Below are 26,323 nucleotides of genomic sequence, written 5' to 3'. Positions count from 1 at the left end.
TCTCTGTATCAAATTGTGAAATGGTCTAGCAGGCTGATTGGTGAGTCACAGCTTAACTTAGAGTCCCTGTACACCAGCCAACAGATAACCGGCTCCATTTTATTAAAGGACAACTCCCACCCTTTGGACGGGGAATTTCAGCTTCTTCCTTCTAGACGGAGGTATATGGTCCCACGGTGTAGAACAAAGCGGTATAAAAACAGCTTTGTTCCAGCAGCCATCACTCAGGTGAACAAATCATAGCAACAGTGCACAGATGCTATAGAAGCAACGTTTGTGTACGTATTTATTTATTTATTGATTGACTGATTTGTGGCCTTGTGTACTTTTATCATGTTTGTCTTGTTGTCTGTGTCGATTGTAATGTGTGTCGTGATGGATGCCTCACTCTCTATTGCAAACCAAGTCTACCTACGGGTACAAATAAAACCTAACCTAAGGGTACCTAATAAACTGTGAAATAAATAAACAAATAAATAAAAATAAATAAATAAAATAAACTGGCAGCTGAGTTTATTTTTGCTCAGAACCAGGACTGTAGATTTTGTTCCCCATCGTGTACTGTAAGCACAGTAGAAAGGGATCTCTTAATGACCAACAGCAGGAATAATTACAGCAAGCAAAACCTGTTTCAATGTGGGAATATGACTATTGTTTTAAGACTTTTGAAGCTATCATTTAGGATTCCACTTCATTTGGTTTAGTCCAAACCATGAAAAAAAACAGACCAAACCAAAGCTACACAAAAGTATGCAGCCAAGGGTGTCCACATACTAATGGCTGCATGGTGTATATGCAAGAATTGTTTGGCTTTGCTGTTGAGAAAGGTTTACCGTGTCATCGAGCAGTGAATCTGCTTCTATACATTAATTATTTTCATCAGTATTTTCCAATAATCCTAAATGTAGACTTTGTGGTTTTGTTTCTCGTGTCATTGTCTCTATTCTGTTCATTCACCTCACCTCTGTTACTGATAAAATGTAGCGCCTGCTGATGCGCATGCGCAGTGGCGATCTTCCGGACTTGCACCCGGTGCAGTGAGGTTTAGTGGGGTAAAGGTAGCTGCACATTGCGGACAACAACAACACGCAGAACTTCACCTGTGCGTGGATGCAGAACCTTAAGTCAACACATCATTAATAAGGTTAGCATTCTAATGCACTGTGAAAGCTATGAGTGGCGTGTTTACACCAAGTTGACTCTGTTTACGTTAAGTTGCATGTCCAACATCGTTGTTGACAATAACATTGACCCTACTAACGCTAGCTGGCTTACTAGAAACCGTTATGTTCGTCTCAATTCACTTAGCGTTATATTAAACAAGTTAAAACTCTGAAAACTACTGCGTTCAACAAGCAGTAAGTGGCGTTGGGCTCTATTTCTTTTGAAGTGGGCGCTTTGAGCCGAGTTACAATAACAATGTTTGAGTCATGTGATCTTAAAAGGAGTTTAAGAAGCAATGTTAATATTGTTTTGGTGCAGATAACGTTTGCAACACAGCCTAGTAACATTTTAAGGCTACTTAATATTCCACAATACAACTGTGGGATATTGCAACAGTCAGAGAAACGCAGAGCCTTTTGCTTGTCTGTTTATGTACACAACATATATTCGCGTATTGTGCAACTTACACAGTAATTATTATAGATATTTTCAAAGAAACATTAGTCTTACTTTTCAGAATAAATAGTTCCATACAAACTAGAATGACTGCTTTTTGTTTTTGAATTTCATGTATGTAAAATCTGAAACATTTAAGACAAGACTATTACACTACTATACTATTACTATATGTTTTGTGTATCCAGTCTGAATTCCTTCCAGGAAGAAGAAATGGATAATAATTTGTCAGAGTCTCTACGTGAGCGGACCTTCCAGTACCAAAGCAGCCTGCCGTCCTTGCCTGTCCCGTTACTAGAGATGAGCCTTTCAAAGTACCTGAATGCAGGTAGGATAGCAACTTTGAACAACCGGACGAGTCACAAGTTCTGTTTAAGATCTTAGAAATATGCAAACTTTAAATATTTACTCAAACAAATACTGTAAACTTCCCTTCTCTTTATTCCCCTTCCCTTCCTTTCCTTTCCCTTCATTCCTCCCTCCTTCTTTCTCCTCTATTGATGATCTATCACTCCCTTGTTTTTGACCAGTGGGCTTGCACATTGATGAAGAACAACTCCCCCACTCTACTCATTAGTGTAACACAACAGACTGTGCGCAAGCTACTGCTAACAATGACCTGATGACACCCATGTCGGTCTCAAGGCGTTGGCCATTTTAAATACATATTGTTATGTAAAACAAAGGCCTTTTAATTCTCCATAAACCCCACAGTGTGCCTAGGATTATTTTTGAAGCAGACTTTCATTTAAATATTTCTGAGACCATACTCCACCCCTGCAATGAGCCCTTTACAAGATGAAATACGGTAAATATTGTAAGGAAATTCAACATGGCCTTTATTGCTCACTGCTGCTACTGCTATTTGTATTAAATATAAACATTTAATAGTGTGAGAAGTGTTATTCTGTAATTTGACCCTTGAGCGCTGCAAAGCCTTTATCTTTGGTTTTTAACTAGTTCCTAGTGGATTTGGACGATAGTTAAGACAAGAAGATGCTCCCATTGAATTTAAATACTTGTAGAAATTGTTGGATTAGAGCAAAATATAGTCTTTAAAGTTTTGTAAAGTGAATGGGTGCATTAACATTTGAATTAAAACATACCATCAATACACAAGTTTTATTTTGGTCGTGTATGTTGTGAATATATGGTTGTGTGTTTCATTTTAACGGTATATGTAAGTATTTTGTACATTTATGCAAGCTGAATTAAATCAACAGCTTTTACAACAGAAGATGCTTTATATTCACAATGACCAGCAGCTGTTGCTCTTACTTGACTCATTTTGTGTTGCCACGTTTTCCATCAGTTCAACCATTTGCGTCTGAGGAAGAGTTTAAGGCCACAATGGACATTGTGAGTAAATTTCAAGAGGGTGTTGGCAAAGAGCTGCACCAGAAACTACTGCAAAGAGCCAAGACCAAGAAGAACTGGGTGTGTAATGGAGCGTTAAATGTCTTGTTTTGTTTTACAGATGTCCTCCTCAGTCATGGATGTTTTACTTAGGTGACTGTTTTTTAAAATTCTTTAGCTTGAAGAATGGTGGTTAGACGCTGCGTATCTGGAGGTCCGCATACCCTCTCAGCTGAATGTGAACTTTGGCGGCCCGGCGCCCTACCTGGAGCACTGCTGGCCCCCTGAAGAGGGAACTCAACTGCAGAGAGCCAGTATTGGCACGTGGCATACACTACAGTACTGGAACCTGATCCGCACGTAAGACACACTTTTACAAGCTCTGTTTTTGTGGTGTGTTAAGTAGAAGTTCCTCTCCTTTTTACATGAAGTCAGGTACATATATGTAATGTGTTTTTTCTTTCGCTTGCATATTTTAGGGAAAGGCTGCAACCCCAGAAATCTGGCAAAATAGCATTAGATATGGACCAGTTCAGAATGTTGTTCAGCACCTGCAAAGTACCTGGAGTAAAGAAGGACACCATTCGTAACTACTTCAAGACAGGTAGAATAATCTAGGTCCTTATTTCTTACCTTCAGACTCACCTGCATACCCTTTAGCACACTTTCTCAGCTTACAGATCACCTTTGTGTGTGTACATTTTATGCTGTTCCACAGAGCGTGAAGGTTCATGCCCCTCCCACTTGGTCGTGATATGTCGTGGAAGGATCTTCACATTTGATGCAGTCTGTGATGGACAAATCCTCACTCCTCCAGAACTACTGAGGTAGTGATATACACACACAAGTACACACACCACTCAAGAGAATAGGGCTTCCTGTTTAAGTGTTGTGCCAAATGCTGCTGACATTGCTAATTTAACTTTTGAAAACATGGAGGAACATTTTATATCTTACCGCAGAGTTTGAAATAATTTGTATTCCATTAATTGACCCAAAGAGGTCTCTACACTCACAGTATCTCAGTACCATTTAAATAACATTGTGCCTCATGTCTCTATCTCGTGTCTTAGCTTCTCCCAGCAGGGATGCAAGAGAGAGTGATGCGAGAAAGATACACAAAAACATATTTTAACCACAATAACCATGACGCACAGCATCTTTAGCTGTCCTATAATATATAAAATAATCAAGTAACAGTTTTAAAGAAAAACACCTGTTGCGACACCACAGGATATGACTGATAGAAATAACCAACAACAGGCGGTAAAAAGTATTTTGTTACGAAAAGAACAGGTTAATTAAATATTAAATTTAATCAGTTAGTTCTTTTTCATTGGTTATTCCATTTTTCAACTTTTTACGGCTTCTCTGGGTCCAGGTCGTATTAATTATATTATTAGAAATGAATGTTACATACTGCTGGGAAATAATGAAAAAAATGCAATATGATAATAAATAATTCTGTGTTCTTTCATACTTTGTGCTTTTAAATTACTTTGTGTGGTGTTGAAAAGGTCTTAAAAAGTCTTTTATGTTACTCAGAAACCCAGTAATAATGAGCTGGAGGATGGAGGAGCACCCAGGGTTCAGTGTTGCCTCATTATATTTTGTATGTGTGTGTTAACCTCTATAGGCAGCTCAGCTATGTGAAAGAGTGCTGTGAGGGAGAGCCAGAGGGAGACGGAGTGGCTGCTCTCACCTCAGAGGAGAGGACTCGGTGGGCGCTGGTAAGGGTCCTCAAGTTTGGAGACTTTGGTGTTCATCTTGGTGAATAAAACACATCATGGATCACATACGTGAAAAAGTTCTCATAATACAAAAGCATACTTAAGGATCAGTACTTTCAGCATTTACTCTCTCTCTCTCTCTGCAGGCCAGGGAGCATCTAATAAGTATTGATCCACACAATAACAGCATCCTGGAGACCATCCAGAGCAGCCTGTTCGTCATTTCTCTGGATGAAGCAAAACCCTACTCCACTCCAGAGAACTACACAAATGTACGAGCTGCACAAAGTTTAATCACTGAAGATTTCATAACATAGTGTTCACTGTTTTCTAAAAGAAAAGAGTTGTGTGTCTGATTGTGTGACTTTGAAATTATGAACACAGGTGACCGTAGAAGCCCTTAAAGGAAATCCCATCAACCGCTGGGGTGACAAATCGTACAATTCACTCTCGTTTGCAGACGGCTCTTTTGGATCCACTTGTGATGTGAGTTTGTATGTGCTCCCCATGCTAGAGGAGTTTCACCACTCTGTGAAACAAGTTTTTAGTGCAAGATTTTCATGCTGCTCATCTTGGAAAGTTCATGTGCAAAAGCAAATAATTCTTAAATTTTAAACATAATTTTGAAGGAGTTGGAAATAATAAAAGATTGTTTTGCAGCATGCACCATATGATGCCATGGTACTGGTTTCTATGTGTTGGTATCTGGACCAGCAAATCAAAGTTACAGAAGGCAAATGGAGGGTAAACATTGACTCCTATTTTTTCTCTACATACATTTGAATAGTTCATATGTCCACTTTTCATACATCAATGTCGATGCTTTGTAGGGCTCAGAGGCAGTCAGACCCGTACCCCGTCCTGAGGAGCTGGTGTTTACTGTCGACGAAAAAGTCCAGAGTGACATCCGCCACGCCAAACAGCAATACCTTGAGTCGGTGAGCCAGTATTCAACACCAAACTACAGTAAAGAAAAAGCCTGATGCAAAATGACTTAGTCACAGCTGTGTGGGTTTCCACTCTGTCGCTGGTTTTACAGACACAGGACCTGCAGATTGTGTGTTACGCCTTCACAGCATTTGGAAAAGCAGCCATCAAACAAAAGAAGTTGCATCCAGACACCTTTGTTCAACTAGCGATGCAGTTGGCCTACCAGAGAATGCACAAAAGGTACAGACTGGTTTTAAATAGGGCCAAGCATTTACTGATGTTTGAAGTCTGAGGTGAACAGCCCTGACTGTCTCTTCTTACCCCTCAAAGGCCAGGAAGTTGTTATGAGACAGCAATGACTCGCAAGTTCTACCACGGCAGGACAGAGACGATGCGACCCTGCACACAGGAGGCTGTGAACTGGTGTAAAGCCATGATGGACCCCACATGTGAAGTGAGTGTGTGCATGTCTGAAAAAAAGAGTATGGAGGTGGAAGCAGTCTTTGCTTATTTTACATGTTACATAAACATTTTTCTGCCAGGTTGCTGCCAAGAGGAAAGCCATGCTGCTGGCCTTCAATAAACACAACGAACTAATGGCTGAAGCCCAGGAAGCAAAAGGTTAGTTCACTTTACAAACATGTACTTGCGTAAAAATATTCCTATATATCACCGTTCAATAGTTAGACAATCCTGTCTAAGCAGATCTCATCAAATAGAAACACTCCCTAAAACAAGGTTGAAGACGGGAGATGAATTTTGAAGCACCGTTCACATCTTGGCATCAGTTTTTCGCTTTTCCACTAATCGACACTTGCCGTTGGTAGCGGTGGCTTACCAACAAATTTAACAATTTAGGAAGTAGAACAGAGTAATTTATCTGCATACCATATACATTGTCAACAAGAGTAACAGTCAAAGAATAAAGTACATTCGGCCCAACGGTAAATAAAAAATCTGTTTAGCATGCTTTATTAGCTTTATCAGACAGCCATTATAATTATGGCTAGCTTGGTTAGCAGTAAACTGTTAGCAAGAAAACTTCAACAATCATAAAAAATAAAGAATTTACAGTATTTTGTGACATCGTTGCCAGGTTTTGACAGGCATCTCTTTGGGCTGTATCTGATTGCCAAAGAAGAGGGACGACCTACTCCAGAACTCTTCATGGACCCCCTCTATGCAAAGAGGTACTGTCTGTAAAGCTAATTAATGTTTTTTGAAACAGTGTGTCTATACCAGGGTCTATGCTGGTTGTATCATCATGAACTTGTAGGTGTCCAAAATCAATTTAGTAGACCTTTTTCAAACATACAGTTAAATTGTCATAGCAGGATTTTATGGGATGGTTAGAAAATACTTCTGAATTTTGCATTCTGATAAATGGTCTGTTTGATAAACTGAATTATTAAGCAGACTCAAGACATTGCATTAGATTGTAAATTATTAGGGAGGTCTTTCTGTCTGCCTGTAACTGAGTTGTGTTTTTGTCTGCAGTGGTGGTGGTGGTAACTTTGTGCTGTCGTCCAGTCTGGTGGGCTACACTACAGTTCTGGGGGCTGTGGCTCCCATGTTGCACCATGGCTATGGCTTCTTTTATCGTATCAGAGATGACAGGTGGGCAGACAAGACATAAGCATGTTTCCATAATGCTGTTTCTTCTTCAGAAAATCTTTATATATAGATTCTAAATTAACCTACAGACTGGCATGTGTAACCAGCCCAAAATGTTCTCGGTGGGTACAGTTGACATCACCAGTTGAATTTTAACTACAAAATTTTACATCCTTTGGGCAGATAAAACCCCTTAAAAACACAGGGTCAATTTAAAAATGGCTGCTGGTCAAGCCAAAATCAAAGCACCTTTTCATTGTTGAGTTTCAGAAATGGTAATGAGTGTCAGTCAACTGTTCATTTTAAGTTTGAAATTGTGTGTAACTTCCCTGCAGTTTTAGAAAATGCATTCATATCCACACTGTCTTTTTTCCCCCCAGGATTGTGGTGTCAATCTCAGCGTGGAAATCTTGCCGTGAGACAGATGCTGCGTCACTATTCAACAACTTCTGTAGCTCCTTGCATGAGATGCTCCACCTGGCCACCACATCTCAGCTATGAGTGCTCACACCAACACATTAATGCACACACGGTTCATTAACCCTCCGTTAATAGCCGACAGCTAGCAAGAGTCATGTTTGTTCTCAGCAAAGATCAATGCAAAGGTACACAATCTGTACTGCTACGTGATGGCCACTGGCTTTGGCATTAAAACACATTAATTAACTTTTCTGCTTCGTGAACTGATAAATAAGACATTCTTAGGGTAAATAGCTTTTTCTGAGTATATATTTTTAATTTTTAAATCCTGACAATATAAATTCACATTAAGCTGATGCTAAGGCTCAAGTGAGTAAATATTCTGACACTGACACTCAAACTGTTCTTAAGGTGGACAATGAAGAAAATAACCTCTGGCTGTTTTGACTGTTGACTATAGATTTTCTGTTATAATAAATGAAAGGCATTCCAATTAAACCCATACAAACTTTATATAAGTTAAATAGAAATATTTTTTTTGTTCTGGATTGGATTGTTGAAAATCTACAGACATATGTAACAACAGTACTGACTTATTAAAGTTGGACTGAAATTGAAAACACAATTTTTCCTAAGAAATCAGTTTATATCTTCTTGGTGTTTGTTTTGCATTTTGAAATAGGTGCTTTAAAATCCAGTTTGACTTGAAACTTTTTGAAGACAAAGGGTCCTTCCCTTATGTCTGCACTTGCCACATAAAACAGCCGTGTGACCATATTTAAACCAGCATTTCCTCAGCTGGTGAAGGTGGAGCCAGATGGGCCCTAAGCTATGCTATGCCTAGACTAAGAAAACCTGGAGATACAATATCAAACTCAAGTTGCCTTCCAATCTATTGAGGTGTTGCACATTGTTTTGTATTACTTCAGTACATGAGTGTAACCCTTGTTTGGCTGATTATTGCCTTATATTTGGTCACTGCACCTTATAGGGCCTGCACACTATGCAGCTTTCTTTTGTTTGTGTTCTCTATATGTCAAGTGAAAGAAGATGATTATATTAGGATGACTGCTGTAACTATAAATGAACCTTAAAAACTGTGATTTTTTTCTTCCACTTTTCCTCTGCATTTAAAGCCTTGGAATTTGCAAAATGTGAATAAGATTGTACTTCCTTTAAACACCCAAATGAAATCCAAAATAAATCAATATCTCTGTTGTCAAAAACACTAAATGTATGTGATTTTATAAATGTAGCAAAGATGTTCTGACAAGTAAAGTTGAAAGATTTCCATCTGTTGAATTGTTTTGTTAAATGGGTACCATAATGTTAAAATGAGGAGATGTTTCAATAACTGAATAGAAAACTTTAATAGTTGCATTAAGGCACATTCTACAAAAAGGTTAGTAATTCTTGCATATGTAGAAACTAAATAGGATTTGTGGGTTTAACTGTCCAACATTTTTTGTCTCTATGTGTATTCAAACCTGTGCTTCTCCTACTGTCACATGTCAAAGTATCTTCTGTGAAAAAGGTCCATGAAAGCAACAACTAATAAACAGTATTACAGAAGTTAGACTTGGCTTTTTGACTGAAAATGTACTTGTCTAATTTGATTATAACCAAACTATGAGAGGCACAGCTGCAAGACAGATTCTTCTAAGGCTAAAGGGTTACTGAGTTAAATTTTTACAAGTTGGGACCCATTTAGAACCCAGGGAAACATGAATACCTCTGGAAACAAAGAGATAGGTGTAGTATTGCTTCCGGTGTCCTCTCCTTGTTCTCTTATTTCCTCTAATGCCCCATCTGTTTGTTGACCAGCATGTGGTAGACACCCTTTTGGGCCAGCAGCTGTTGATGTGTCCCCAGTTCGGTCACCACTCCTCCATTGAAGACAGCGATGCGGTCTGCATTTTGGATGGTGGACAGACGATGAGCCACAATGATACATGTCCTGCCCTTACTGGCCTCGTCCAACGCCTCTTGCACCACCTGGAAAGAGCAGAATGACAGTGACCTCACATGTACATATATAGGGCAGACTGCAGCGCATCACTCGCTCTGTGGAGAAGGTGAACGGCTGCAATCAGTCCCTCCAGGACGGAAGGCTATGGTCCATCAATAACAGGTACTTTCCATCCACAGTTGGCCTCATCAAAAAGGCAATTGAAATGAGATTTTCTGCTTTAATAGATATTTTAATACAAAATACAAAAAAGTAAAACTTCAGTAAAATAACTTAATTTTGTATTGTATTGTCATTTCCTTTTTCATTGGTCTTACTGGTGCTAGCATCATTTGTAGGAAGGATTTACTTAGCAACTGGTGACTTTGTTTAGCCCCTCTCCCCCAACACTCACCTTCTCACTCTCAGTGTCGAGTGCGGAGGTGGCCTCGTCCAGGAGCAGCACTTTGGGGTTGCGGAGTATGGCTCGGGCTATGGCTATACGCTGCTTCTGTCCACCTGACAGCTGAGCTCCTTTATCACCTGCCTGAGTGTCGTACTTCTGCTCATACAAACACAGGGAGAGAGAGAGAGAGAGAGAGCACATTCTTTATATATTGCCATAATAATGACAAAAGCATCCACACTAATCCACACGCCTCACTGAACAGTTTTTGTTTTGAATACTTTGTACTAAGAAATGGTCTGGTTGCACCGTTTTGCAATTAACTGAAATTGATTGATTAGAAATGTACCATTTTGAACACTGTCTACATTTATCTACATCTATAGTAAGTATCAATTTGCATATGTAATCTCATAACACTTCCTCTGAAATTATTAAGAAATTATGGATCCTTAGAAATAAAGCAACAGGAACACTTATTCTGAAAAGAGAGGTCTCTGTTTGATTTTTAAATAGCATTTTTCAATGCTGTGAGCACCACAGACCACATTCTATTCATCATGATTGAATGGAGGTGGAGGAAGAAATGAGATATTGAATGATGGATACCTCTATGCCTGAGCAAATATAGCCCAAATTAGTTACCATTAGAGGTAAGAAAGGTTTTTTAAGTGAGTTGCCTTTTTTTGCTATTGTTTAATCACCACCACACTGACAGACATCATATCCCAATTGTCCCAGTAGATGGCTGTTGTGAGATGTTGTTGAGATTATAACTGTTCTACATAAAACCATCACACTGGCCTTTTATTTCTGGTTATGTCATGACTGAGAACAGAGCATTACTGAAACATCATAGCAGTTACCTGTGGCAGGCTTTCTATGAAGGTGTGAATGTTGGCTGCTTTAGCAGCTTCCTGTATCTCCGCCAGGGTTGCGGTGCGGCTGTTGTCTCCATAGGCGATGTTTTCGCTCAAGGTGCAGTCGAACAGCACAGGCTCCTGGGATACGATGCCTATCTGAGATCTCAACCATTGAATGTTCAGCTGTTTTGCATTTATATTGTCCAGCAGCTGAAGAAGAAAATGTTAGCAATCATTATTGTAGAAGCAGTGGTTGGATTTGATGTCTAAAACATGCAATAACTGTTTTCCTCAGCAAAATATCTGTATAATTAGCCGCTAAATACTCCACCAGCTGCTAACTTTGTCTGTGTGACGTTTAGTGCTGAGCAGGTAGTGTGCAGTGGGTTTTTAGAGCTTTTTTAAAATTCTTGAAAATAGCTGCCTGCTCTGGCCGAAAACAACACTAATGTGAAATTACAAAGAGCCGAGGGGGAGCTGGATAATAATTATCTGTGTTTGTTTTAAAAACTCTCTGAAAATAATGATGTATATTTTTTATATTGTAGCAAAAAGTATTCACTCTTCTTCTCTCACAGAAGACAGTCAGCAACAGCAAGGATCCCATCAAGATATAATGAAATGGTTTGAGCAGTAACAACACACATGCTACACAGGCCTAAAACAGTCTCAAGGTCCCTGTCTCGTCAGTACAGTGCTGTAAAGAAGCCATAAACACGTTGGCCAGCTAACCATTAACTAGCAGACAGTAGGTGAAGAGGAACGAGAGTTAATCAGCCACAGAGTGTGTGTTTTATCTTCTCACCACTCTCCCCTCCCTGGGATCGTAGAACCTCTCCAGCAGCTGGACGGTGGTGCTCTTTCCACAGCCGCTGCTCCCCACCAAGGCCAAAGTCTCTCCCTTGCTCACCTTTAGATTCAGCCCTTGGAGGATGGGCACATCAGGGCGTGAAGGGTAATTAAAAAAGACACTGTCAAAGTCCACGTTACCATCGAATTTGTCCTGGTGGTTTTAAGAGATGACACAGAAGAGTGATATGTTAGCGTGTGTGTAAAGAGCTGTACCATAAATGACGTGTTTTTGTGTGTGGGGCTTTGTGTTACGTACTGGTGACTCCCCCTCCTGTGAGAGATTGTCGATGGCGGACTCTTTCTTTAGCAGCATCATGAGGTGGGAAGCTGAGATTTTGGCCTTAGCATAGTTTGGAGCGAAGGAGTTGGCCTGTCCGAGAGCCATGGCACCGTACAGTATAGCAGAAATAACACTGGGAGAGAGAGTCAATTGTTCATTAGTTATACCTTTCACATTTAAGAGTCAACAGAGTTTTAAGGGAAGATTAATTTACTTTTATATTTTAGTTACCTAACTTTTCTAATAGCCCTGTTTAATTTACCTTAAATTTCCTTTTAGCTAACTCATACAATATAATGTATTCAGTATCTGCTTGTTTCTATATTTCTATAAGCTACATCACTCTGATATTGAAAGAAATATTTACATTTCAAATAATTTTTTTATGATTGCACAATTAAATCAAATAGACATTTAACGACGTCTTGTGCATCACTTTAAATACATTTCCTAAATATATTTCCATAATTCAGCCAGACTGAGTGTCTTTGGAAACCTTGGGATCTTGGAAAGAATCAAATATACAGTATATCTGAGGGTTTACAATGCACATGTGTTGTATAAATGAGTTAATATTTCTGTGTTTTATGGTTTTATGTTAGTTCAGAAGTGACCTTTGGGCTTCCTCTTTGTGTAACAGGTAGAAAATATATGAAGAATATATGAAGACAGAGGCTTAGTTGCATGAGCATTACTAAAACACGTGTGTGTGTGTGTGTGTGTGTGTGTGTGTGTGTGTGTGTGTGTTTTGGATCACCAAAGATGTTTTGTGTGACTTTGTCCTCTGGGTTTGGAGCCAACTCATTCACAGTGACCTCCCACATACTTCAGGCCAGGGTTATGATTAAAAGCCATATAGAAAAGCTTCTCTTTTGTAACCTACGTGTGCACGCAAACAGTTCATCTTCTCTATAATAAACTAAATTTGAATCTCCTGATTAAGAGACAAGACAAAGTCATGCTATCTGTTTACTCACAGGAATACTCCCTCAACATCCATCCTTCCTGTCACAATGAGCCAAGCTCCAAAGCGGAAACAGCCTGCATAAGCAAAGTAGATCATGGCCTGGGTAAGGGAGAAGGTGAAACCATGCACATGGGCATTTTTCTGGGAGTTCCTGTTCAGAGAGTGAGAGAAAGGTGGCATCAGAGAGGTTACTCCTCAAATTAATGAAATTTGATTAAAATATATGTATAATATTAATTCATATATCCCATGGGGAAGATGGATCTGAGGTTTAATGTCTCGTACTTGTATGGTACTTTAAGGTTTTCCTGATACAAACACTCAAACTTGGATTCTCTGTTTAGAGAGACGACAGTACGGATATTGTCGATGGCCTCTGTAGCAATCTGTAGAGACAAACCATGCAAACATTCTACTGTACATCACACAAAAAAAAAATAAGCATGTTACTCTGGCACATCTCATACTGATTCCCTACCTTTCCAGCCTTCTCCAGCTCTTTCTTGTCTTTGGCGGCGTATCCGGTGAGTGCCTGCATCTCAACAGCTCCAGCCGCTGCCATGAATGGCACCACAGCCAGGACGAGCAAGGTCAGCTGCCAGCCGTACACAAAGGAGATGATCACAGAGGTGCCCATGTTGGCTATGTTCTGGGCGAACGTGGCCATACGTACTCCTGTAGCCTGAGCAGGCGTGAAAGAAGGGTACAAAGTAAGTGACCGGAACACTGATTTTCTGAGACGATTCATTGTTTTAGTCTTTGGAAAATAGCTTGGTTCAATTTGTGTGTGTGTGGCCGCTGTTGAGACTTACCCCTTGCACTTGGGCTGCATCTGTGGCCAGTCTTGTAGTGAGCGCTCCAACACTGTTTTTGGGGTTGTCAAACCAGCCAAGGTCCTACAATAAAATAAGGAATGACATTTTCCATTGGCCATGTAAATAAATCCATTTATCCATCTATTATCTTTTAAGCCAGCTGACATTGGGCGAAGGCAACTACACCCTGGACAGGTTGCCAGACTATCGCAGGCCTGACCTACACAGACAGACAACCATTCACGCTCACATCTACACCTACGAGCAATTTAGAGTCATCAATTAACCTGAACTGCATGTCTTTGGACTGTGGGAGGAAGACGGAGAACCCACGCAGTCACGGTGAGAACATGCAAACTCCACACAGAAGGCCCGTCTAGTCCGAGAATCTAACCCCACACCTCTTGCTGTGAGACGTGCTAGCCACCACACCACCATGCAGCCAAATATAGCAACAAAAAAGTAAAATTTTGGAAAAAACATTATACATTTATTAAGAATACAATTTCTGGAGAAACTCAGCCCCGACAGAAACAAGCAGAGACGAGAAGAGAGGCAAGGTTACACTTACCTGTCTCATCATGGCCTTAAAGGCATCGCGTCTCAGTTTAAGAGTCAGAATCTCTCCAGATTTACCAAAACAGAAGCCCTGTTAAAAGTTTACAGACAGAAGGCATGAGCACACTTGGACTGGCAGAGCACCTGCAAGTTTTTATATTGCAACACTATCATCTGGATAAAGCATGTGTCTGTGCAGGTGACACTTGTAGAGGCACAATTGTAATATCACACTGTAAGCCTGTGTGATAGTCATCAAGGTCTTTTACTTTTCTAACCATTCTTGGTTTTAGTTAAAAAGGTTAGAAGTAAATTAAAGTATTGTGGGGTTTAGGCATATAATTATGATTAAAGAAACAGTTACATATTTTGGGAAATTTGCCTAGTAGCTTTCTTGCTGGGAATTACATGCAAAGATTGATCCCATTCTCATGTCTGTCCAGTAAATATACAGCAACTGCCAGAAGACAGTTCTGTATGCTAAGTTATACTAACCAGGTGCTTGTTGTATGCCTTCAAATGTATTGTGTTTATTGTATCATCTAAGTCTCAGCAAGAAATCTAATAAGTGTATTTCCGAAAACATCAAATTCCTTTGAGGGCAATAATCACCCCCGGGAAATGAATATACATCAACATGCATGTGTGTTAGCCATACCTGTAGAAACATGGTGATGAAAGTTACAACTCCAATAACAACAAACATCAGAGAATAGAATGTAGATCTTTCTCTGATAACATCTTTATCTGGTTCTGCAAACACCTGAGAGGAGAAAAAACAAACAGATTATTTCTAGCTTTCTACAACATCTGACAAATGTTGCATCATGAAGCTTTAAAATAACTTTTGTGTTGCACAGATACAAGGAGTAACATACGGTGATGATCTTGGAGAAGATGACAGCAAACAATGGTTGCATGGCTCCGTTAAAGATGGCACATATGGTCCCTACCAAAATGTACGGCCACTCGTGAAGGTTGAGACGCAGCAATTGAAGGAACGACATGAGGGGAACATTTTCATCCTGCAGAAAGAGAGAAAGAGCTGAGCCACATCTCCTTCACAAAGTTAGTGAGAGTGTGGTGAACTGAATTTAATATGTAACTGTTGGAATGTGGGGAAAGATCGAGGGAAAGAGTGGTTAGGGAACAGAGGAGAAAGTACAGAGCCATCAAAAATATCTTTACAATTGCATTATCGTGTACATAGTTCAGAGGCAGGGGTAGGACAGAAAATATATGATCCGCTAAGGATGTTTCCAAAAAAACCAACTGTTAACTGACTGTACTAAGAAGGAGAGGCTAAATAGTAATCCTGGAATTGAGGAAGTCCTATTTCCTATATATTTTTGCCACTGTTAAAAATCTTTCCTAATTCTCTGTTTCTTATTCGAGATTAAATCGGATACAATATTATCAAGTGTCACAAAAAATATATCCTAACCAAGGTAGGGGTGGTGAATAAGGAATTCACTTTGGAGGGATATTCATTTTAACTCTATTCAATTTACCACCTGGGACCACCGTCCAGTTCAGTTTGTGACCAGAGACCCCTCCATACTCCCTCAGAATAGACATTTGGCAGGATTTTTCACATATCATAATAAATCGTTGGCATATAAGAACACTGAATGCCTCCTGCCCCCTCTTTAAATCCCATCATAACCATTCAAACAACGCAAAGGATAAGCTAAGAGTTCGATAGCAAGGACACGACACATTACAGAGGGGAGAGGGGACAGCCCTGATTCGTCCCTCGTTGTAATGTTAAGTACATGGATCTAAAAGAGTTAGCTTGAGCAGAGGAGAGAGAGAGAAGAGACAGGTATAATATTAGCTGTTAAGACCTGAAAAAAAGAAAATCTAACTCAAGTCAAAAGACTTCTTGGCATCTAACAATATATGTACTCAATAGTAGTAGTAGTAGTAGTAGTAGTAGTAGTGGGGTTGGACTATGAGAGTATATAATGTTGTTTGCCCTGCATAGACCATGTTGAAAATGTTGACCCAGCCATTCAAAACCCAGAGATGTTGCACCAAAGGTCACCTCTTCTGTCCCGTAATCCTTCAACTTCTCTTTTTCCTCTTTCTCTTCCTCTGAGGCAGCAAAGGAGGCGCCTCTTGTGGACTTTCTCCTGTGAAGAGAGGACTGAGAATGGGTCTTGGCTAACGGGCTCTTCTTGTCCGCAGAATGCTCCCACTCCGCCTCCTCCCCCTCCTCGACATTTTGAAAGGTCTGCAGCAGAGAGAGACGGGAGGGAACCACAGAAATAAACAATGTTAAAGACGTCCATTCTGAAATTATAAAGTTTCCCTTCAGTTCAAGCCCAACCAAATGGTGTGTCAAGTGTGTATGTGTGTCTACCTGCATGGTGACCAGTGTATGGTAGATTCCCTTTTCTTCCATCAGTTGACTGTGAGTCCCCAGCTCTACAATTTCACCTTGCTGAAAGCCAGCGATGACGTCCGCGTTTCTGATGGTTGAGAGGCGGTGGGCAACAACTATGGTGGTACGACCCTGTCGGACCTGCACAAACACATGTGTCTTTTTTTCCTATGTTTACATTTACAAGAAGGAGCTAAAATTGTACATACATTTCATGAACATGTTTGCAGTTGACACATTTTATCATTTAGTGATTAGTCTACGACCTGCGGCTTTATGAGGATGTAGTGAGACATAGTGGTGCTTTGAGCTGAATACTAACATCATCATCATATTTTTGCAAGTTAGTATGCTAACATTTGCTTAGGCTAAACACAAGTACAGCTGAGGATGATGGGAGTTCCAGTTGGTTTTGCATATGTGATTGAAAACCGCTACTACTGGATTAAGTCTAATTTGAATTGCTGGTGGTGCTAGTGGGAAAGTCAGAGCATTACCGACATCAGTCAGATTTATCCTCTGGGGATTATGAATGTGATTCCACTGCAATCAATAGATATTTCAGTCTGGACCACAGTGGTGGACCAACAGACCAACCAATACTGTCATCTATAGAACCACACCATTAGTGCCGAAACAGAAAGTAGTAAACCAACGTAAACTGCTTTCTATTAAGTATTTTAACTGCAGTTCTTAAAAATATCTGCGTCAGTGTAAAAGTGCAAAGTAAGCTAAAGATTTTCTGAACGAGGCAGAAGTCTGTGTCTGTGTATATTTCTACCTTGTCGAGTGCAGCTTGCACAATGGTCTCACTCTCAGCATCAAGAGCAGATGTGGCTTCGTCCAACAGAAGGATTTTGGGGTTGCGTACTAGAGCTCGAGCAATCGCAATCCTCTGCTTTTGTCCTCCACTCATTTGAGTCCCTCGGTCACCGACCATCGTCTCAAACTTCTGCTCAATGATAACAGTCTCAATATTAGCAAGTGGTGGACAGAGTTCTTGATACACACGGAAGACAGGGAGTCATAAATACAGTCATACGTCAGGAAGGTCCATAATGAAGCTGTAAGCATTAGCCTCCTTGGCAGCTTGTGTGATCTCCTCCTGCGTCACGTCAAGTCGGCCGTATCTGATGTTCTCAGCGATGGTGGTGGCAAAGAGGATGGGCTCCTGACTCACCACTCCGATCATCTCTCTCAGGTAGCGGACGTTAAGAGAACGGATGTCGTGACCGTCAATAGTCATCTAAGGTGCAGGGGTCAAACATACACAGCTCTTAATCAAATTCTAAACACAGCATATTGAGTGAGTAATGAGTATTTAGAAACAGCATACCCTCTGTTGTTGTTAAAAGAATAATTTAACATTTTTGGAAATACCCTCATGTTTGTGAGAGTTGGATGAGAAAATTTGAAACAAGTCTCATGTCTGTGCGATAAATAGAAAGCCAAGCATGGTCACTTCCTGGAGTTTCAGCTGGTTGTCTGGCAACCTCACAGTATTTCACGACAACAAATTGTGTTTACAAATGCAGATGTGATTTTCAAAGTTTACTGCATTTTAAGCAAGTTTCAAGACTCTCAGCATTGATTTTTTTATCAATGTAAACAAGAGTAGCAGCAGTGACACCGCGAAAGCAGGATTTGCAGCAAATGTGCGGAAACAAACAAAACACTACTTTGATCTTTATCTTTATGGGACACCTGCACTTATAGAATGACAAAATGTTATAGGAGTGCAATACTAAATTGGTGGAGTACTCTTTCAAGTCTTCAATTATAGCAGAGAGGAAATGGTCACAAATGCTGAATAAATCCTTTGAATGAAGTAGTTGAGAAATATCACTTACAGACCCTTCTTGAGGATCGTAGAACCTCTGCAGCAGCTGGACCGTGGTGCTTTTACCACAGCCGCTGCTACCAACCAAGGCAATGGTCTGTCCACTCTTCACGCTCAGAGAAAAGTTATGTAATACCTACAAATGATAACAATATCAGTTATGAGATACAGGTTGAAGTAATATATTGTATGTTATAGAGTTCAGTAAACTGTCGAAGGGGAACATACTTTGACATCCGGCCTTGAGGGGTAGTTGAAGTGGATGTTCTTGAACTCTATGTTTCCTGTGATGGAATCAGGTTTGAAGCCGGCCTCTGAATAGCTGTCAATGGTCGGTTTCTGTTGAGACAAGAGTTCTACTTCTAAAAACTCAGCTCTGTTTTTATTTGTAGTTTAGCCACAGTTGGATAGAGAACCTGATTCTTATCACAACCTCAAACAGACAATGGGAGGAAGGCTGTTAGCCTTGCATGTTTGGATGAGTGTATTTAGAAAGTTGAATATGTTTTTTTCCCATAGCTCTTTGTATTTTCACTGCACACCGCTATTCTTCCTCAAAGGTTGAGCTCTGTGTTTCAACAAAGAATGAGACTGTTTTATGTCCCTGTAGAAGGCCTCACACTTCTGTATTTCAGACTAAACAGTCTAAACTAGAAACTATAAAGCACCTTTCTAGATCAAACATCACAAAGTTCTTTGCAATAAAAGACACAACATACAAGTAATTAATAAAATATAGATGAAAATATGTCCATGGATCTTAGGTCCAAAGGGAGAAAGTTCAGAGGTTTAGGAGCCATGACTTTAAATTCACAGTCTCTCAGTTTAGAGCTTGGACCATAAAGGTGTACTCTGCCTTCGACCACTGTCAACTGGGATAAGCGGGTTTAGATAATGGAAGGATGGAAGATTAACTAAAATACCCTTAGATGACATGTTGTACATTTTTTGTTTTGCTTGAGACTGCTTGTTTTATGTTCATGTGCAAACAGATGTAGGACTCAGCCAGCTGTTTGTAGAATATGCAGTATCCGTGCTGATAAACAAGGCCCACTGTAAACTAAACACAGGAGCGTATCTATGTTCCCCTGGTCCCATATTCCCCAGTTTATAATCTTCTTAATTTGACACATTAATGAGACCTTTCTAAGGGTTTTATGTGTTCTCAGCAATGTATGTTTCTCTGGGAAAAATGTTGAAATCATCCACCTACAGCATGTAGCCTACTGCTTGCACCCTACAGTCTCAAGTATGCGGGCAAGACATTGATATCTCCACACTAGCTGTATGGATTATCACCATTCAAACTGCATTTGAAACCTCCATCTCCATTCATTCAATTGCAATTCAAAATGTGAAGAAAGCCCTTACCAATCTCTTATAATGTTTATATCAAGAATATAGGACCATGGGAACATAGGAGACCCTCTAAACGCAGGTACCGTCCCAGTGAAACGGAAGTTAGAGTGTGTTTAGCCCCTGTTACGGATTCAAATGTTTGATGACCCATCCTGCACTCAGGGTTGCTGACAAGCTGCAAAACGTTCATTTCCTCTCTCCCTCGTCCTCCTCCTGATATAATAACAGGTGAAGGAGGTTAGTTAGTTCAGGACGGGGAGAGCCACAGCTGTGCAATATCAACCAGATGACCTGACAGCAGGTGCTCCAATTAGAGCAAAATCCAACATATCTGACTTCAAGTTGTCGGCTGCATCAAAGCGGCTCCCCAGAGTGCCAGATTACAGTGGTGCATGTTCAGTAATATAAACTGACAACTGTCCAGCAGCAAAAAGATCTAAAAAAAACTAACGTGTGCTTTGAGGAAGAATGTTGCATCGCTTACATGATCAATAATGCTGTACACTTTATGTGCAGCTCCTCTGGCACTGGAAAAGTTCTGGATGTTGGGAGAGGTCTGTCCCACAGTGAACGCTCCAATAAGCACAACGAAGAACACCTTAAGAGACACACACCAGTGTTAGCTACAGCAACCTTCTTTTTCAAAGTCTCACTTATGTTCAAAGGGAAGCAATTTTAATACATTTTGTTATAATACGTCTACTCACAGTGAGTACAGTTCCAATGGTGTACTCATTGCTCAGGATGAGTGTACTTCCGTACCAGAAGGCCAGAGCATAGGACAGGTAGATCATCAGGAAGTTGATGCCAAAGGCAAAGTTGGCATATGTCGCCTTCTTTATTCCCACGTTCTTTGCATCCTCCAAGTTCTTATTATATCTGTGGTGCAAGACACACAGAGACACAAGCACAGGTGCTAGTTCAACAGAAATCAAATTTAAGCACAAATTAGATTCCAATGACATTCTAACAGCATGAGTAGAAAGCACTAATCTAATTCCATTTTTATGGGTTTTATCCACGACAGCTGGAGGCTGAACCAAAATTTATTTTTGCAGCATAAATGGTTTGCTAGAATAGAAAAAAACCCAGATGTGGTCTCATAACTTTCCATCAGATTATTTCAGCATTTGGATTTTCCAGACTGATAGTCATAGCACAGAGACAGCTCTGGTAAAAATAACTAATGACCTTCTAATTGCATCAGACAAAGGACTTGTCTCTGTTCTTGTCTTGTTCGACCTTAGTGCTGCGTTTGACACCATTGATCATTACATCATATCCTGTTGCAGAGACTAGAACATTATATTGGCATCAAAGGAACCGCAGTAAACTGGTTTAAATCCTATTTATCAGATCGATCACAGTTTGTATACTTAAACGATGAAACCTCAATGAAGACCAATGTTAGTCATGGTGTTCCACAAGGTTCTGTGCTTAGACCAATCTTGTTCACCTTAAATCTGCTTCCTTTAGGCAATATTATCAGAAAGCACTCTATAAACTTTCCTTGTTATGCAGATGCTACTCAATTATCTCTATCGATCAAACCAGATGAAACCAACCAGCTCACTAAACAGTCAGTTATCAAGCTCCTCTTTTGTGGAACCAGCTTCCCGTTTAAGTCCAGGGGGCAGACACACTCACCACATTTAAGAGTAGGCTTAAAACTTAATTCCTTTTTGATAGTGCTTATAGTTAGGGCTGACTCAGGTTTGCCTTGGACCAGCCCCAAGATAAACTGGTATAGGCTTAGACTACCGGGGGACTTCCTAGGGTACACTGATCTCCTCTCTCCTCTTCTTCATCTCATTCTGTATGAATTGATGTCCCATTAATGCTCATTACTAATTTTGCTTCTTCCCCGGAGTCTTTGTGCTTTCTCTCCTCACAGGTTTCCATGGATCGTGGTTATATCTGGACCCTGGTCCTTCCTCCCACCATAGCCCTGCTGACTCCCACTGCTAATATAATTTTTATTATTACTCAAATTACTATTTTATATTACCTATACCATTAACACACATTACTGACTTCACCGGAGTCTCTGTGCTTTCTCGCCTCGCAGGTTTCCGTGGATCCTGGTTATACCTGGACCATGGCCTTGCCTCCTGCTGTGGTTCTGTCATATGCATTGAATGTGTTGTAACTCTGTTATGTTGTTCATTCTGTACACATTACATCTATTGCACTTCTGTCCATCCTGGGAGAGGGATCCCTTCTCTGTTGCTCTCCCTATGGTCTCGTCCTCTTTTCTCCCTGCTAAAGGTTTTTTTGGGGGAGTTTTTCCTGTTCCGATGTGAGGGTTCTGGGACAGAGGAAGTCGTATGTGTACAGATTGTAAAGCCCTCTGTGGCAAATTTGTAATTTGTGATTTTGGGCTATACAAAAATACATTGAATTGAATATTGATACTATATTATAACCCACACACACTATTAATTTGTTTACTATCTTTACTATTTGTTTACTATTATTTAAAACACAGCACATTGAGTTTTATCTTGTTGTATGAAATGTTCAATGCAAAAATATATATATATATATATATATATATATATATATATATATATATATATATATATATATATATATATATATATATATACATAAATCATATTGTACATACCTCTTGATTTCTCTTTCCTGACCACTGAAGGCAAACACTGTCCTGACAGCAGAGATTACCTCTGATGCCACAGCTCCAGCTTTGGCATATGCAGCCTGCTCTTTGGAAGTGAAAGTCGCTAGCAACTATTCAGACAAGGAGACAGACGTAATGTTATTAACTATACCTGCAGGGGACTGTGTCCTTATGATAGCAAGAGAAAGGTGGGAAGATGGAATGAAGACAAAGAGAAAGACAACTTTAAAAGAGCAACACAAAGATGACGGAGAGAAGCTTACCTTCGAGAAAATTCCAGCTGAAAGGCCAAGCGCAGGGCTCACAGCCAGAATGACAAGAGTGAGTTTCCAGCCTTTGGCATAACCGATGATGAAGGATGTGAGGAAGGTGCTGAAGGCCTGAATAAGCATCCCAGCCTTGTCACCAATACCCTCTTGGATCTTATAGACATCACTGTGCATGCAAATATAATTCACATGTATGAATTAAGAATGAAAGAAAAAACATTTTGTCGTTGTCATGTGAAAACTGTCATGTGAAAATCCCAAAAGGGCGACTGCTTCCATCTGTTCAATTTGAATCTTCTATGTCTTCTATGATAGTACATTGAATATCCTTTGCTTCAATTGTTGAATATGTCAACTTGGGCTCTGGGAAATGTTATGGCCATTTTTCACTTACATATAGACCAAATGATGAATCAAATATTTGAGAAATTAATAAAAAAAAAGGTGCAGGTCTGCTTTACAATAATTTGGCTGCATGTGAAACAGAGTGTGTTACTTGTCTGTTACCCACTCTGTGAGACGTGTGTTGAGCTCTCCTGTTTCAGAGACATCGAACCAGCCAATGTCCTGCTGCATAATGCGGTGGAAAAACAATGTGCGGATGTTTTTTGCCTGCCGCCCGGCAGACAGGGTCCAGAAGGCCACCTGCCCGTAGGCTACCACCAGCACGACAAAACCCAATATAGAGTAGCTAATGGCATATCTGGAAGAAGAGAAGTACTGTCACACACATGACTTTAAATCCTATGCTAAGACTTGGAGACAATTTAAATTCTCTATTTTGTTTAAGAAAGTGGAAGTTGGAAGACGATTCAATTGACAATATGAACAAATGATGCATTTTTACATCTAGAGAAACCCATGCAAGTTCCCTGAAAAACATAACAAGCACATCCATCAAAATTAAATATAACAAGTATTTTCCCCTGACAACAACTTGATCTGTTTCTGCTGATCATATAAAGTCTTACCTTGTCATTTCTTCCTCTAAGGTGCTGTTTATTGATAAGTTGGTGACATCTAAAGACACAAGGTAATAAACAACATTGTTAAATGGTGTTTTGTCTTATCATAATATCTGCCCATGTCTGTAACTGGAAACTCACTGGTGTAGTTATTGATTTGTCCTGGAGAGGGGTTATGTACAAGGCTGTCTGTCATGTCCCCAAACACAATACACATGAGAGGAAGAGTGACACCGTTGGCGATGGCACAGACGCTCCCAGCCAGGATCAAAACAATGTCCACGCCTTTTGCAAACCTAAACTTCACTCATATCAAGGAGTGTAGTTTAGGAAGGACGAAAAACAGAACAGTAAAAAATCAGTATATGTATGGTGGTTCTGATGATTTGTGGGGTGTAAAAAATGTGAATTATGCAATCAAAAGGGGGAAATATTTTAAACTCTAAGCAGCTATTATATTCTCACAGCAGGAGACACATGGAGTCAAACCCAAACAAAAGGAGGATGTGTCACACTCCCCCCCCCCCCTCACGTCTCACAAACCTTGACGCACAGATGCTTGTATAATCATACCACATACAGCCTTACTTTTATTATCAGTCTTTACTCGATAACCTCAGGCTGATTTCAAAAACAACAACAAAATCAATACAGCTCCTCCTGTTTTCTGTTGTTTCGAGCACACAAAGACATAACATAACATATCAGTTTAATTTTAGATCAATATTAAAACAGTAACTTCAATGAAAAATTGCCAAAGTACATATCTGAGTTACTGACATATTACTCAGAGAAAAGAGAAAAGTGTCCTCATTGTTCCAACAACCCAAATTGAGCTGTAAACCTTGTCTTTGGTGTCATTTTTGTGACATTCTGTCTACTTGGAAATGCAACTTCTTATTTTGCTGCCCATCTTGACCAGGGCTCACAGGCAGAACACTTTTTTTGTATCTTGATGGGAACTTTCTGATTAAAATATGAAGGCAGGATACTGTAGAACGAATAGGACTGTATAAAGTATAAAATAAAGCTACATCAACTGCTTCAAAAGAATAATTACTTAGCATTACGCGTGGGTCTGACAGAAAGACACAGTGTGATGACTGAGCTTACCACATCAAAGGGGCCAACCATGGGCAACTTTGGCACTTTTTCTTTCTCCTTTTTTTTGTCCTTGCTTCCACTGTAGAATATAAAAAGCATGAAGCATTTACATATATTTATTTTTTCCAGAGAATAAGTGAGACCCGTGTTCAGGTTTGGGCGCATATGAATCGACGCTGTTTTAAAAACATTGCTCTTGAAATCTACTGCACTTGGTCAGAGAAAGAGAGAATTTAAAGCGTACCTTAAATATCCATTTTGTTCGTGTTTGGCCGCGGCCAATTTGTCCATTTCGTCCTTTACATCCATGTCTGGTTGTTGTCTCAAGATGTACGTCTCAATCTAACCTACTTATATGATCCTCTCTGAGATTAAATGAAACAAAACATCAAATTACCAAAAAAAGCAAAACCAGGATTCAAAGCTCAGTGGCGCAGTCTGCATTGTAAACCGTATCATTATACTGCAGATGTTTCTTAACATTTAAAATATAGAGTAAAGAAAAGAAATAGTCAAACACAGGCATACCCTTTCTCTACCGACCACTCCTACTCCAGGTTGTATGCTCGTCACACCAGCGCCTCTACAGTCGCTCGTCCTCTGTCCTCTCCCGTCCTCACGTGCGTCATATAACCCGTTACGCTGTAGGCTGATGTCCACCCAATCGCAAGACGAGCCTCGGTGAGAGGCTGACTTTCGCCGGCTTCAGGCTTATAAAGTGGAGCTTTTGAATTGTTCTCAGATCACTCGCGGCTTGTTCTCCCGCTGTCAGCTGACCATGGCCCTTTAAGAAATAATTAATTGAAGCCTGTCAGCAACAGCCTGTTTCCCTGTCATATCTTAGTGGAAATTACAACGCTTCCGATTGAGACCACAACGATGTGGAGGCAAAGAGAGGGCAGAGAAACGCCAAGAAATGTCCACACAGAGAAGAGAAAATACAGGCAGAGTGGAGGGTGTCTGCAGATACAGACATTGTCACTAACTTCTAGTGGATCATAAGTGATGACTAAGAGGAATTCTTTTTTGAGTCGAAACATATTTTTTGTTGAAAATCCTACTCATTGTGCCTTATAACACACATTATAAACTGTGAGAACTTGTTCTGAGATTGACCCCTGGCTAAAGTTGAGATTGCAAGCACATTTGTGTCTTATTTGTTTATTTAGTAAAATGTGCTTTGTGTAAGAACTTTTATTTTTTAAATAGACTGGTTAATGTTCAACAGCCCACATACTGTTGACAGGGTTAACACTTTTGTCTTTGTGAAGTCCAAAGGTTTATGTTTTCTTTTCGTGAGAAGAGCCAATTCCACAAAAGAGATGATGTAACAAACGTTCATAATGAACTCAAACTAAACTCCAAAACAAAGAATCAGCAATGAAAGCTATGCATGG

The 26,323-nt window shown here is 40.0% G+C and overlaps 2 protein-coding genes across 4 annotated transcripts; one reads left to right on the top strand and one right to left on the bottom strand.

Annotated features, from left to right (window-relative positions):
• The first annotated feature begins 1,047 nt into the window (after positions 1-1,047).
• crot (carnitine O-octanoyltransferase) lies at positions 1,048-9,246 on the top strand. 3 transcript variants are annotated; one of them, XM_068735783.1, is made up of 17 exons: positions 1,048-1,144; positions 1,825-1,948; positions 2,933-3,057; positions 3,155-3,336; positions 3,456-3,580; positions 3,695-3,803; positions 4,613-4,706; positions 4,853-4,978; positions 5,091-5,192; positions 5,367-5,450; positions 5,537-5,644; positions 5,746-5,876; positions 5,967-6,090; positions 6,179-6,257; positions 6,733-6,826; positions 7,134-7,253; positions 7,631-9,246. In XM_068735783.1, exons 2-17 carry the CDS (start codon positions 1,834-1,836, stop codon positions 7,749-7,751), a joined length of 1,839 nt encoding a protein of 612 aa, XP_068591884.1. In that variant the 5' UTR covers positions 1,048-1,144; positions 1,825-1,833; the 3' UTR covers positions 7,752-9,246. The 3 variants fall into 3 exon arrangements, with proteins under 3 accessions (XP_068591884.1, XP_068591883.1, XP_068591885.1); XM_068735782.1 differs by having other exon boundaries at positions 1,809-1,948; XM_068735784.1 differs by lacking the exons at positions 1,048-1,144; positions 1,825-1,948 and adding an exon at positions 2,010-2,428.
• On the bottom strand, positions 9,022-25,561 carry abcb4 (ATP-binding cassette, sub-family B (MDR/TAP), member 4). Its single transcript, XM_068735781.1, has 28 exons — positions 25,455-25,561; positions 25,171-25,291; positions 24,936-25,005; positions 23,964-24,123; positions 23,829-23,877; positions 23,369-23,560; positions 22,852-23,023; positions 22,574-22,698; positions 20,652-20,823; positions 20,429-20,542; positions 18,814-18,924; positions 18,596-18,721; positions 17,788-17,991; positions 17,527-17,697; positions 16,725-16,886; positions 16,407-16,595; positions 15,238-15,384; positions 15,018-15,122; positions 14,373-14,450; positions 13,799-13,882; positions 13,465-13,668; positions 13,272-13,372; positions 12,997-13,137; positions 11,996-12,152; positions 11,693-11,890; positions 10,891-11,097; positions 10,034-10,180; positions 9,022-9,665 (listed from the first exon to the last, which is right to left on the bottom strand). The coding sequence occupies exons 2-28, from the start codon at positions 25,233-25,235 to the stop codon at positions 9,468-9,470; spliced, it is 3,849 nt and encodes a 1,282-aa protein (XP_068591882.1). The 5' UTR covers positions 25,236-25,291; positions 25,455-25,561; the 3' UTR covers positions 9,022-9,467.
• Between the last annotated feature and the right edge of the window lie 762 nt (positions 25,562-26,323).

The sequence above is a fragment of the Cebidichthys violaceus genome, unplaced genomic scaffold, assembly GCF_023349555.1.
Source record: "Cebidichthys violaceus isolate CVI_PGR_0920_01 unplaced genomic scaffold, fCebVio1.0.p SCAF_7, whole genome shotgun sequence".
Lineage (NCBI taxonomy): Eukaryota > Metazoa > Chordata > Actinopteri > Perciformes > Stichaeidae > Cebidichthys > Cebidichthys violaceus.
Note: the sequence above shows the minus strand (reverse complement) of the source record. Positions and strands in the feature narration are given on the sequence as shown.